Source organism: Mizuhopecten yessoensis, unplaced genomic scaffold (genome assembly GCF_002113885.1).
Source record: "Mizuhopecten yessoensis strain PY_sf001 unplaced genomic scaffold, ASM211388v2 scaffold3385, whole genome shotgun sequence".
In the NCBI taxonomy this organism is placed as follows: Eukaryota; Metazoa; Mollusca; class Bivalvia; order Pectinida; family Pectinidae; genus Mizuhopecten; species Mizuhopecten yessoensis.
The window spans coordinates 33,051-46,575 of NW_018405018.1; the positions used below are offsets into that span (position 1 = coordinate 33,051).

Here is a 13,525-nt window from a genome sequence, read left to right on the forward strand (position 1 = left end):
GAGGGTATTTACACAATCGTTTTAAATGGCGTCTCTTAAAGCAAGGACTGGCTCACATGATTTAATCTTTGTGATTTCCTTTTCTGTTTTTCCAGATCATTATATGTGAATGCCTCGATAAAGCCAGCTATTATGAAAACGGAAGGCGCACACGAACATAAGGACATTTGTCATGTAGACGCATTATGGATCCTTTTTCTTTTATTAACAATTATGAGATCCTTATATTCTAACATCTATTGTCAAATGACACAAATTGACTCCCTTATTTACATTTGGTCAAAACGATACAGATACCCACTAGGAATGGCCAGAGTTCTAGTAGCTTTACATTAAAGGATTTGATTTTCTGTCAAATTGAATTAACATTGATAGCGGCGGCACACACAAGTTGATACATTGACCTCATGCAGAATGAAACAACAAGAGAATACCGAAGTGTCAAAATCGAATTCGAACTCAAAGTGATGACACTGGGGCAAAAGATTACGAAGAAAATACTTATACGGAGAGTAACAAGTACAAGGAGAATAAGACCAGGTGCCCGGAAAGGTATGCGTCTGCTGCACTACCTGTCACCCAAATCTAGGTCAAGTACAAGTAATGTCACGTCCTCAAAACCAGAACTCGGGTAGTGACAGCAAAACACAAGAAACTCTTATAAGCATAATAAAAAAAAATCGACTTTTATATCCGACAGAGAAAGAGCATCAATTGAATTGCATCCTCTGTCAAATGATAGTTACAGTAAATATTAGGATATTTACCACTCTCAATTCATATCAGTGAGAATCTGAATTAAAGAGAAGTTAACACCTTTTGAATATCATTTAACTTTCCAGTATTTTTTGTCAGATTAAGTATTGTTTAACGTCCCATCAACAGCTATGTTCATTTTCTCTTTCGATATCTGGGCCGTGATTCAACCAAACCTTCCTAAAACCAGACGGTAAGGAGTCATGTTCCTTTGTTCCTCTGCAGGCATCACATAAGAAAATTCCATTGATTTTTGGTACATAAAGTAACATGCATGCCTTACGTTTACGATATAACTACAGTGCTAATGGCACAGTGTACTTACGTTGACCGGGTAGCTCAGTTGTTTAGAACGACAGTATACTTATTTCATAGTAATACATAGTTACAGTGCTTGGCAGTGGTATGTAGATCCTTAATACATGTTTCAGCAGTGCCAGTTACAGACTGTGTGAAATCATTTAGCCGTAGTACCATACACAGGTATTAGAAAGCGATTGTCAAACTGACCCAGTATTAGTCAGTATCTAATTCGAGACTGCCGAACAATCGAATTCATGTTCTGTGTAATACCAAGATTAATAAGGTATCAACAACCTTGTTTTCCTTTATTTCAAGTAAATATTAAGGTGTCCATGTATGTTTCACAGTGTGCCGCTTTTATCTTTATTCGGACGCTTGCTATTCGCGAAACACATTTAGCGAAAGAACATACTCACAGACTTATTCTTTGTTTACATATTTAGGAATTGTTTTCAAAAACGATATTTTGCTTTAAATGCACCTAGGTATAATAAAACGGGTGCATCAAACGGTTCTATATAATCAAGTGTGTAGAAGAATAGTTAGATATACATGTACTGAGACACACTATCTGGGGCACATTTGTCGAACAGTAAGATAGTATATCATCCACCGTTTAACCCAATTTTAACGATATCTTTGTAAAGTACCACTTAACTCTGACAAAGGCTATTTCTTTTAATTTTGATAAAAAAAGTCAGTAAATACATAGCAACATTGATTAGATATAAATCTACCTATTTGTGCAAAGGGTGATGTTTTTAGCATGTGGCATGGAAACTTGATAGCGCAAGATTTATTTTTCATTCAGTTAACGAACAGGGCAAACTGTGGGATGCTGATGTTTATTGTAATTGTATCTCAGAATGTTTCTTCCATAGTTAGCTGTGTAAATCAATACACAACTATTGTGATGCTGACAACGGAGCCCGGCTATGTTCCTTGCAACTTGTAATCCGATCTTTGACGAAATTGAGTTTGAAATTGATTCCTAACAAATTGTTTTGTTAATACTTAAAAAGTTAATTAATGCATAATTGAAGAATTTACGAATGTATACATTGAAATTTTATCATCTTCGTACTGTTTACATCGAAACAACTTCAGCCTCGTTCTGAAAACGTTTGTGAATTTGATCAAGATGAGTCACCGATTTCAGAAATTGATCACATCTCTGAACCATTCCTTGTTGGCTAGAGTGACATTGTAAGATTTTAAACACAGACTAAAATAGGGTATAAATCGCATCCACAAAGCATGACGCGTCTATAAATAGTATGGGTACTCATCCAAGGTAATATACATGGGATTAAAGTCCAACCGGAAATGCTGCAACCGTATTTCAAACTTCGACGACATCGGGGCAAAGTACATACTTAGTCATGTATACCACATGACGTATGTATATAGACGGAGAGTACTGGTGAACATTAATTAAATTCATGAATAAGCATCACCACCTGTGTAAGTGCAAGCGGTTAATATATACATAGTTCACGCGTCAATAAACGAAATGAAACATCTTCAAACACTACACCATGCAATAAACTTAGTGTATGCGAACACTCATATGTATAACACGAATTATATTGCAAAAATATTACAAATATATACAAAGATACAGTGAAAACACAACACAAATTACAACTGTATTCTGAAATGAAAGCACAATAGGATTTAACTGAAATTATAACACAAGAGGATTAAATTGTAATGATCAAACAATAAGATTAAACTGAATAAAGCAATAGTATTTAACTGAAATGATAACACAATATGATCGAACGGAAAAGATACCACAATAGGATTTAACTGAAATTATAACACACTAGGATCAAATTCAACTTACACAATAGAATTAAATTTGAATGATAAAACAATAGGATTAAACTTAATAACGCAATGGTATTAAACTGAAATGATAACACAAATGTATTAAAACTGAAATGATAACACAAAATGATTAAAATGAAATGATAACACAATAATATTGAAACAGAAATGATAATACAATAAGATTAAACGGAAAGGACACAATAGGATTAAACTTAACTGATAACATAACATGATTATACTAAAAATGTAATACAAAAGTAATTAAACAAGAATGCAGACAAAAATCAAATTATACTTCGATGATAGCGCACCACGAATTTGTTCAACACGACACGAGAGAACACTGACTCTGCTATAATGACAACTTGAAGTACTAATGATAAATAACAACAATATTCACGTTCTACATACGTATAGTAACATGACGAAGAGGTTACATTATTTAATGAGCTGACAGGGTATCGTGTTTAAAGATTTGTACTTATTTTGTAGGATTCTAAACGAACAGCATTCTATTTGGTATCATTGTATATTAATTACCTCCCTACATTATAAGGTGTAATATGATAGTCAGCCCACATACACCTAGAAACACCATTATATTAATTTCATTTGAATGATCTTACAATAATGCTATTGTGATGATAACAATTGTGGGCCAGGTCAAGACTAGTAACAGATTACGTGTCCCGGGACAGTTCACCGAGCTGATCCCTACTTACTTGCGTGCCACTTAGCGATTTTCAATGTATACTAAATGAACAGGAAACAATCAATGGTTAGATAGTTACAAAGTCCACTTTGGATCACCTCATGTATCTTCGGCCTATACATGATTTGGAAATGTTTAGAAGTCAAATTTCTCTATATTCATGATCAGAACACATCTAAAGAATTTTAAACTTATAATTGTTTTACCTATGTGGAAAGCATAGTAAACCAAAGCTAACTGTCATTTTGAATACAAAATGTAGCAAGGATTTATCCTCAAATATATTCATATACTTATAATGAAAGTTAAAAGATATAACGGAACCAGATGTCAATGTGTAATGATACTACAACGCAACACATACAAGATGTCTGATGTCGCCACAACGCGACGTATCCACATCGACAAAACACCTAGTTATAACACAACGTGACATCAACAAGACACCTAGTTATAACGCAACGAGACATCGACAAAACACATAGTTATAACGCAACGTGACATTGACAAGACATCTAGTTATAACGCAACGTGACATCGACAAAACATCTAGTTATAACGCAACGTGACATCGACAAGACATCTAGTTATAACGCAACGAGACATCGACAAAACACCTAGTAATAACACAAGGTAACATCGACAAAACATCTAGTTATAACGCAACGTGACATCGACAAGACACCTAGTTATAACGCAACGTGACATCGACAAATCACCTAGTTATAACGCAACGTGACATCGACAAGACATCTAGTTATAACTCAACGAGACATCGACAAAACACCTAGTAATAACACAAGGTAACATGGACAAACCATCTAGTTATAACGCAACGTGACATCGACAAAACACCTAGTTATAACTCAACGTGACATCGACAAGACACCTAGTTATAACGCAATGTGACATCGACAAAATATCTAGTTATAACGCAACGTGACATCGCCAAGACACTTAGTTATAACGCAACGTGACATCGACAAAGCACCTAGTTATAACACAACGTGACGTATCCACATCAACAAAACCCCTAGTTATAACGCAACGTGACATCGAAAAAACACCGTTATAACGCAACGTGACATCGACAAGACATCTAGTTATAACGCAACAAGACATCGACAAAACACCTAGTAATAACACAAGGTAACATGGACAAACCATCTAGTTATAACGCAACGTGACATCGACAACACATCTAGTTATAACGCAACGAGACATCGACAAAACACCTAGTAATAACACAAGGTAACATGGACAAAACATCTAGTTATAACGCAACGTGACATCGACAAAACACCTAGTTATAACTCAACGTGACATCGACAAAACACCTAGTTATAACGCAACGTGACAGCGAAAAAACACAGTTATAACGCAACGTGACATCGACAAGACACATAGTTATAACGCAATGTGACATCGACAAAATATCTAGTTATAACGAAACGTGACATCGCCAAGACACTTAGTTATAACGCAACGTGACATCGACAAAGCACCTAGTTATAACACAACGTGACGTATCCACGGCAACGAGGCACCTAGTTATAACGCAACGTGACATCGAAAAAACACAGTTATAACGCAACGTGACATCGACAAGACATCTAGTTATAACGCAACGAGACATCGACAAAACACCTAGTAATAACACAAGGTAACATGGACAAAACATCTAGTTATAACGCAACGTGACATCGACAAGACACCTAGCTATAACACAACGCGACATCAACAATACATCTAGTTATAACACAACGTGACATCAACAGAACACCTAGTTATAACACAGCGCGACATCGACAGAACACATAGTTATAACACAACGTGACATCAACAGAACACCTAGTTATAACACAGCGCGACATCGACAGAACACATAGTTATAACACAACGTGACATCAACAGAACACCTAGTTATAACACAGCGCGACATCGACAGAACACATAGTTATAACACAACGTGACATCAACAGAACACCTAGTTATAACACAACGTGACATCAACAAAACATCTAGTTATAACACAAAGTGACATCAACAGAACATATAGTTATAATACAACGATAACGCAACGTGACATCGACAAGACACCTAGCTATAACACAACGCGACATCAACAATACATCTAGTTATAACACAACGTGACATCAACAGAACACCTAGTTAAAACACGTGACATCAACAAAACATCTAGTTATAACACAAAGTGACATCAACAGAACATATAGTTATAATACAACGATAACGCAACGTGACATCGACAAGACACCTAGCTATAACACAACGCGACATCAACAATACATCTAGTTATAACACAACGTGACATCAACAGAACACCTAGTTATAACACAGCGCGACATCGACAGAACACATAGTTATAACACAACGTGACATCAACAGAACACCTAGTTATAACACAACGTGACATCAACAGAACACCTAGGTATAACCCAACGTGACTTCAACAAAACACCTAGTTATAAAACAACGCGACATTAACCAAACACCTAGTTATAACACAACGCAATAACGCAACGTGACATCGACAAGACACCTAGCTATAACACAACGCGACATCAACAATACATCTAGTTATAACACAACGTGACATCAACAGAACACCTAGTTATAACACAACGTGACATCATTATAACGCAACGTGACATCGACAAGACACCTAGCTATAACACAACGTGACATCAACAATACATCTATTTATAACACAACGTGACATCAACAGAACACCTAGTTATAACACAACGTGACATCAACAAAACATCTATCCCCATCAACAAAACACCTAGTTATAACGAAACGTGACATCGAAAAAACACAGTTATAACGCAACGTGACATCGACAAGACACCTAGCTATAACACAACGTGACATCAACAATACATCTATTTATAACACAACGTGACATCAACAGAACACCTAGTTATAACACAACGTGACATCATTATAACGCAACGTGACATCGACAAGACACCTAGCTATAACACAACGTGACATCAACAATACATCTATTTATAACACAACGTGACATCAACAGAACACCTAGTTATAACACAACGTGACATCAACAAAACATATAGTTATAACACCACGTGACATCGACAGAACACCTAGTTATAACACAACGTGACATCAACAGAACACCTAGTTATAACACAGCGCGACATCGACAGAACACATAGTTATAACACAACGTGACATCAACAGAACACCTAGTTATAACACAGCGCGACATCGACAGAACACATAGTTATAACACAACGTGACATCAACAGAACACCTAGTTATAACACAACGTGACATCAACAAAACATCTAGTTATAACACAAAGTGACATCAACAGAACATATAGTTATAATACAACGATAACGCAACGTGACATCGACAAGACACCTAGCTATAACACAACGTGACATCAACAATACATCTATTTATAACACAACGTGACATCAACAGAACACCTAGTTAAAACACGTGACATCAACAAAACATCTAGTTATAACACAAAGTGACATCAACAGAACATATAGTTATAATACAACGATAACGCAACGTGACATCGACAAGACACCTAGTTACAACGCAACGTGACATCGACAAAACACCTAGTTATAACGCAACGTGTCATCGATAAAACTAGTTATAACGCAACGTGACATCGACAAGACACCTAGCTATAACACAACGTGACATCAACAATACATCTATTTATAACACAACGTGACATCAACAGAACATCTAGTTATGACACAACGCAACAAAGACAAAACATCTAGTTATAACACAACGCAACAAATACAAAACATCTAGTTATAATACAATGCAACATCAACAAAACATCTAGTTATAACACAACGTGACATCAACAGAACATCTAGTTATAACACAACGCAGCGAAGACAAAACACCTAGTTATAACACAACGTGACATCAACAAAACATCTAGTTATAACACAAAGTGACATCAACAGAACATATAGTTATAATACAACGCAGCAAAGACAAAACACCTAGTTATAACACAACGTGACATCAACAAAACATATAGTTATAACACAACGTGACATCGACAGAACACCTAGTTATAACACAACGTGACATTGACAGAACATCTAGTTATAACACAACGTGACATCGACAGTACACCTAGTTAAAACACGTGACATCAACAAAACACCTAGTTATAACACGTGACATCAACAAAACACCTAGCTATAACACAACGCGACATTAACCAAACACCTAGTTATAACACAACGCAACATCGACAGAACACTTAGTTATAACACAACGTGACATCGACAGTACACATAGTTATAACACAACGCGACATCGACAGTACACCTAGTTATAACACAACGTGACATTGACAGAACACCTAGTTATAACACAACGTGACATCAACAGAACACCTAGTTATAACACAACGCGACATCGACAGAACACATAGTTATAACACAACGTGACATCAACAGAACACCTAGTTAAAACACGTGACATCAACAAAACATCTAGTTATAACACAACGTGACATCGACAGTACACCTAGTTAAAACACGTGACATCAACAAAACACCTAGTTATAACACGTGACATCAACAAAACACCTAGCTATAACACAACGCGACATTAACCAAACACCTAGTTATAACACAACGCAACATCGACAGAACACTTAGTTATAACACAACGTGACATCGACAGTACACCTAGTTATAACACAACTAGACATCGACAGAACACTTAGTTATAACCACTGTAAAACGATATAGAGTTTTGTTTTGTATTTAAAACACAACCCGACACCAACAAACAAGAGGCCCAGAGGGCCTGTATCGCTCACCTGAATATTTAAGCAGTCATAGCAAATTATTCTCATTAAATATTATATTGTACTACAAATATTTCATTCTTTTTATTTGCATGGAGGAGGATATTACACCGCGTGAATTCAGGGTTAATTTTGCGAAACGGAAAATGATTCCCTTGAATTCAGTGGCACTAATAAAATATTGCTTTATTGACTCCAGATACAGAAGAGTTCCAATACTGAGTTGTACTAAACACCACTGAAGACATGCATATAATACTGACACAGGCCGAATACATTACATCCTTCCCTTTATAAATGAGATAATTAACCAACAAATACTGTAGCAAGTATTTAATTAATCATAAACTCCTTGTGTCAACTATTATAAAGTCTCTGTATCCTTCATAATCTATAACTATACTGGCATTTGTATAAAATTAATTATAACAACTTATTAAAATGTTCTCCTGTGTTTCATTATTTTTAGTTTGAAATGAAGTTATTAAAACGAGCACAGTCCATAATTTTGATTAGAAAACTATTGATACATTTGTTTTCAATTTTCACACTCATCATCATAACAAAACTGAAAGTCTGTCCAAATTTATAAACACAGTTCAGTCACGGTATCGTGCTGGGATATTAATGGCACGTCCACTACGTGTGACTTTTGGTAATGGTTGTGAAGGATCAATCTTTTGTCCAGAAATTGGAGGCGTCGTAACGACCTCTCGTGTGTCGTTACGGACTATGACTTCCTGATGAACTGGGTCTGGAGCGCGTTCAAGGTCGCGTCTTGGGTAGTCGTAGACTGGTTCATAGTTCATAGTCCTACTGTCATATGTTTGATCGACTTCAGTACGCGCACGTGTTTGCTTCAAGTACCTCCTATTTCGACGATACTTTCGTCTGTTGCTTTCCACAACGTATGAGCGCGGAGTAGTATGTTGACGCTCGACAATACCAGCCTCCCAAGTTCCTTTTGCGGGGTGTTTGACCATGACATGGTCTCCTGGGTCTAGTGGTTTGAGGGGCTTTTGCATGGCATGTTTGTTAAAGTTCTCCTGTTGCCTCGCTTGGCGCAATTTGAGACTCACATAGATTTGAGTATTTGCATTGGTCGTCAACAAGGGTGCTGTCGCAGGTAATGGAGTTTTCAAGCGACGTCCTAAGAACATCTGAGCTGGCGACATTTCAACACCATCAATCCTGGTATTTCTATACTCCAGCAAGGCCAAGTAAGGGCCCTTCGCTTTAAACAACAGTCTTTTCCCTGTCTGAACCATTCGCTCCACTTGTCCATTGGATTGCGCATGATATGGACTAGTTGTTGTGTGTTCAAAACCATACTCGCGTGCAAATTCACGGAATTCTGCGCTTCCAAACTGGGGTCCGTTGTCGCTCATTACTTCGTCTGGTATCCCGTACTTCGCGATCATACTTTTTATATGTACAATGACGGATTTCGTCGTAATCGATTCCCGCTTTTGCACTTCTGGCCATTTTGCGAAGTAATCAACGGTGAGAAGGTAATGATAGCCTTTGAATTCAAACAGGTCCATTCCAAGTTTTGACCAGGGTCTTGAGGGCAGGTCATGCACGATCATTGGCTCCTTTGGATTCGCGTTTTGTTGTTTCGCACAGATATCACACTCGCTTACATAGTTTTCAATATCTTTAGACATTCCAAGCCAAAAGAAAATCTCCCTGGCGCGATCTTTACACTTTACTATGCCGAGGTGTGCAGAGTGAATTTTCTCCAGCATGTATCCTTTAAGGTTCTCGGAACGATTACTTTGTGAGATTTAAACAGAATGCCGTCGACACACGATATCTCGTCACGTATGTTCCAATATGGTCTCATAGTTGGCGATACACTAAGTCATTGGGCCAACCTTCTAAGACAGTATCCATAAGTAATTGCAGTTCCTGGTCGTTTGCCGTTTCCTTTTGAAGGCGGACATACATTTCCGGCATGATTGGTAAGTATGCAGTCAAGTGCACCTCGTTAACTTGTAGCTCAGGTACGAGCTGTTCTGTGGTTTCCCTCAAACACGACCGACCGAGGTGATCCGCAAGAAACATTTCTTTTCCCGGTTTGAAGACCACTTCAATGTCATATTTTTGAAGAGCTAGAATTAGTCTTTGAAGTCTTGGCGGCGCACTGAGGAGTGGTTTTTTGAAGATACTTTGCAAGGGCTTATGGTCCGACTCTACTTTCACACGTTGACCATATACGTAATCGTGAAACTTTTCACAACCGTAGAGAATAGCTAACGTTTCCTTCTCGATCTGAGAATAGCGTTGTTGTGTGTCTGTTAGGGCTCGCGATGCGTATGCCACAGGTTTTTCTTCTTGGATTATCACTGCTCCGAGTCCTTTCAAACTTGCGTCTACTGAGAGTGTGATTGGTTTGTTTGGGTCAAAGTATTGAAGAATAGGCGTATAAGTGGCCATTTCTTTAAGCTTGGTGAAGCTGTCCTCCTGTTCTTTCTCCCAGAACCAGGCAGTATTTTTTTCCAACAGTACTCGCATCGGACTACTTACATCTGACATTTTTGGCATAAACTTCCCAAGGTACTGGATAAAACCATAAAGGTTTGTAGTTCTTTGACGTTTGACGGGCGTTCCATCTCAACTATGGCACGAATTTTCTCAGGATCTGGTTTGAGTCCTTTACTTGTGAATCGATGACCCACATAGGTAACCTCAGGTTTACCTATTTCACCTTTTTTCCAAACTTAGTTTCAGACCGTATTCTCGGGCACGTTCTAGTACCGCAGCGAGCCGTTGGTCATGCTCCTCTTGGGTAACACCCCAGATTAGGATGTCATCAATGATGGCTTCTGTACCATCAATATCGTGCACCATTTCAGAAATGGCTCGTTGAAACACCTCTGGTGCAGAATTTACACCAAACGGAAGTCGCATAAATCTGTAGCGTCCAAATGGTGTGTTGAACGTACAGAGCTTGGAACTTTCATTATCAAGACGCATCTGCCAAAATCCAGATGTTGCATCTAATTTGCTAAATATCTTAGCACCAGGCATCATAGCAGCAACTTCTTCGACTGTTTTGAGGGTGAAATGTTCTCTCTGAATTGCCTTATTTAGGTCGCGAGGGTCGATGCACACTCTAATTTTCCCATTTGGCTTTGTGACCGTCACCATTGAATTCACCCACTTTGTTGGGTCCGTTTGTCGTATGATAACACCAATGTTTTCCATCCGGTCGAGTTCAGCTTTTCCTTTTTCCTTTATCGCGAATGGAATACGCCTTGGAGCGTGCACAACTGGTGGTATTGATGGGTCTACCTTTATCGTGTAGGTTCCCGGGAAGCATCCTAGGCCATGAAACACATCAGAATACTCTGGAGATATTCCCTTGGGCACGGATTGTGTTTCTTGTTTGATTGAGTAGATACATTTCACCAGATTTAAGTGCTCGCAGTCCTTTGATCCTAACACTGGTTGAGCATCTATGTCAACTACATAGAACAAAACATCTACTGTTCTATCCTTATACGTACAGGGGAGAACCACACTTCCCTTACTCTTAATGGTATGGTTAGAGAAAGAGCGGAGCGACATTTGTGTAGGGTTTATCGCAATGTCCTTGTCAATTTGTTGTAGAACACGAGACGGTATCACGTTACATTTGGCGCCAGTGTCTAACTGAAAGCTTATTGGCGTTTTACAAACATTAACACTTTCTGTCCACTTGTTCTCCTTGTATAACCCATTTATTTCCAGGTTGTCAGTATATATTGCACCCAAAAATAAATCATCGTCATCATCAGATACGTCTACAGTATGAACATGTTTGTGCTTCCTCTGTTTCTGATTTGAGTGTTGATTTGGACCTTTGGACAAGCATTTGTTCGCGAAGTGATTCATCTTACCACACGCATCACAGTTTTTTCCAAATGCTGGACATTGTTTGTATCCATGGTGTCGTCCACAGTTTCTACAGTCATAGGTATTAGACCTACCATCCCCTCTGACATGACTGTTTTTGGTTTGTTGTTGTTGGTGAGGCTTGTGTGGGGCACGGGCTTGTTTGGGGGTGTTCTTTTTAGTGATAGCATGAACAGTTTTTTCTTCAATACATTTCACTTGTTCTTTTGACAATTCAAATGTTCTCGAGTAATTCACAGCCTTTTCCAGTGTGAGGTCCGACCCTTCATTGCTGCATTTCGCTCTGACTTTATGATCCTTTGTCCCAAATACTATCGCATCCCGAATCATATCATCTTCTTCAGGATATCCACAGTTTTTAGCAAGTAATTTCAGATCAGTTAGAATTTTTTCAAACGTCTCAGTTTCTTTCTGAGCTCGGCTGAGGAACCGATATCTCGAATATACGCGGTTTGTTCTCGGTTTCACGTGTTTTTCAAATTGACGTTTGAGATGGTCAAACGACTTTTTCTCCTCCTCGGTCAGTGTCCATGTTGAATATATGTCTCTGCCCTTACCTCCGATCCAGATCATTAAATAGTTACATTTCTCTTCTTCAGATTTTGTACTCATAGGTCCTGCAAACCAGAACTCTGCATGCTGAATGAAGGTTCTCCATTCCTCCACAAGGTCCGTCGTCTCCCAGTTAAATTTGGGTGAGCAATTCATATTACCTGTTTCCATCGTTAATGTTGTATGTTATATGTTGTTTACCCGTCGATGACCGGTTATGTGAGCGATGCAGCTCGATTATTCTGACACCATATAATATTTACAACAGACGCCATGATTGCCAGACCGGAAACTGCTTTATTGACTCCAGATACAGAAGAGTTCCAATTCTGAGTTGTACTAAACACCACTGAAGACATGCATTAATACTGACACAGGCCGAATACATTACAGTACCGAGGACGGTACATTTGGGAGGAATGAGCTCGTGCTATGTTTTGAACACCACAAAAAAAAACCTTTATGGTTTTGAAAAAAGGGAAAGATATTGGCAAGGCTTTAGAAGCTGTAATCATACCTGAAACCGCAGGTGTGGATACCGAAAATATCTTGGACGACCAAGTGCCAGATCATTTGAGGGACATGCTTGAAGCATCTAGGTCGAACCTCAG

At 38.2% G+C, this 13,525-nt stretch overlaps 2 protein-coding genes across 2 annotated transcripts; both read right to left on the reverse strand.

The window, feature by feature from the left end:
• Positions 1-9,061: 9,061 nt before the first annotated feature.
• On the reverse strand, positions 9,062-10,210 carry LOC110447442 (uncharacterized protein K02A2.6-like). Its single transcript, XM_021493138.1, has one exon. It carries the CDS (start codon positions 10,208-10,210, stop codon positions 9,062-9,064), a length of 1,149 nt encoding a protein of 382 aa, XP_021348813.1.
• A 958-nt stretch (positions 10,211-11,168) lies between these two features.
• On the reverse strand, positions 11,169-13,085 carry LOC110447444 (uncharacterized protein K02A2.6-like). The gene has a single exon (XM_021493140.1). It carries the CDS (start codon positions 13,083-13,085, stop codon positions 11,169-11,171), a length of 1,917 nt encoding a protein of 638 aa, XP_021348815.1.
• Positions 13,086-13,525: the final 440 nt, after the last annotated feature.

Excerpts from the sequence above, each read along its gene's own strand:
- LOC110447444 (XM_021493140.1), bottom strand. The coding sequence starts at position 13,085 with ATGGAAACAGGTAATATGAATTGCTCACCCAAATTTAACTGGGAGACG.
- LOC110447442 (XM_021493138.1), bottom strand. The coding sequence starts at position 10,210 with ATGCTGGAGAAAATTCACTCTGCACACCTCGGCATAGTAAAGTGTAAA.